The 1,204-nt window shown below is 63.8% G+C and overlaps 1 protein-coding gene across 1 annotated transcript; it reads left to right on the top strand.

The window, feature by feature from the left end:
• Positions 1–370: 370 nt before the first annotated feature.
• On the top strand, positions 371–694 carry CHLNCDRAFT_28912 (hypothetical protein; the record flags this gene model as incomplete). Its single annotated transcript, XM_005842695.1, has 1 exon — positions 371–694. A coding segment is annotated over one exon (324 nt), but the record flags the coding sequence as incomplete, so codon positions are not given.
• Between the last annotated feature and the right edge of the window lie 510 nt (positions 695–1,204).

Raw genomic sequence — 1,204 nt, 5'->3', positions numbered from 1 at the left:
CTGGCGGCAGCTGCACCGCCTCCACCTAGGGAACCCAGCCCAACAAGCCAGGGCGGCGAGCTGCTCATGAGGTGTGTGCGGGCTAAACACAGCTTGTAGGTTGTTGGTTGGTGCAGCCGAGATGCGTGGGAGTTGTGCAGCAGGGCTGGCAGGGGGCGCCCCGAATTTGGAAGGCCATGCTTATAAATTGAAGCTTACCTTGCAGACTGCGTGGTTGTGTTGAGCACTGCGCCGGCGGTGGGGCTGCATGCTGGTGCCTAGCGCTGCGCAGAACCGAGGCAGTTCCTCGTAACCTCACCATTAACGTGCCCTGGCCCTTCGTTCGTGTGTGCAGCGAGGGCGTGGCCAATGCGCTGATGGAGCAGTTAGGCCAGATTACCCAGAGGCTGAGCAGGATGGTGACACAGGACGCCCTGGAGCACGTCCTGGACCAGAGGCTGAGCGGGATGGTGACGATGGATGCCCTGGACCAGAGGCTGAGCGGGATGGTGACACAGGATGCCCTGGGGCACGCCCTGGACCAGAGGCTGAGCGGGATGGTGACACAGGATGCCCTGGACCAGAGGCTGAGCGGGATGGTGACACAGGATGCCCTGGACCAGAGCCTGACCCCGGTGCACAAGCAGCTTGCGGCTCTCGCGCGCGCCACAGGCGCGAATGCCGAGTCTCTGGCTCGCGCGAGCTTTGGGTTTGACAGCCTGGCAGGATACTGGCCAGGCTGTCAAGTCACTGACGGTGAGCGACAGGCTGGGGCAGCCCCCAACAGCAAGGCAGCATTGCACTGCCTGCTATGCGCCTGCCTGGCCCCTGGCCGCTCCCCTTGCCATGCAACATCATCTGCGGTTTGGTTGTGCTTTGCCAGCATGTGGGCGCAGCCCCGGCGTCTGCTTGATACCTGAGTTTGGGCCTTGCCCGTTTCGGGTCCACCGAAGCAAGCTGCGCTCCACGCTGTGCTGCGCACGCTCCCCCTCGCGCTTCCTGCGCAGTGCACGGCCTGCTCGCCATTGCGAGCTGCGACCGCTACCCGGCCAACGAGGATGCTGTGCTGGATGCTGTGCTGAAAGGGCACTGTGGCTTCTTCGCGCTGCGGCAGATGGTGCTGCGCGCACTGGAGGTGAGCAAGGTTCTTGGGGCAGGCTCGGGCGTCGGCAAGGTGCTTTGCAGGAAGCGGCAAGGAGCTGCATGCTGCATGTCTGTTTCAGTG

This window comes from Chlorella variabilis (genome assembly GCF_000147415.1).
Source record: "Chlorella variabilis unplaced genomic scaffold CHLNCscaffold_75, whole genome shotgun sequence".
Classification (NCBI taxonomy): domain Eukaryota; kingdom Viridiplantae; phylum Chlorophyta; class Trebouxiophyceae; order Chlorellales; family Chlorellaceae; genus Chlorella; species Chlorella variabilis.
This window is presented reverse-complemented; position numbering and strand designations above follow the sequence as displayed.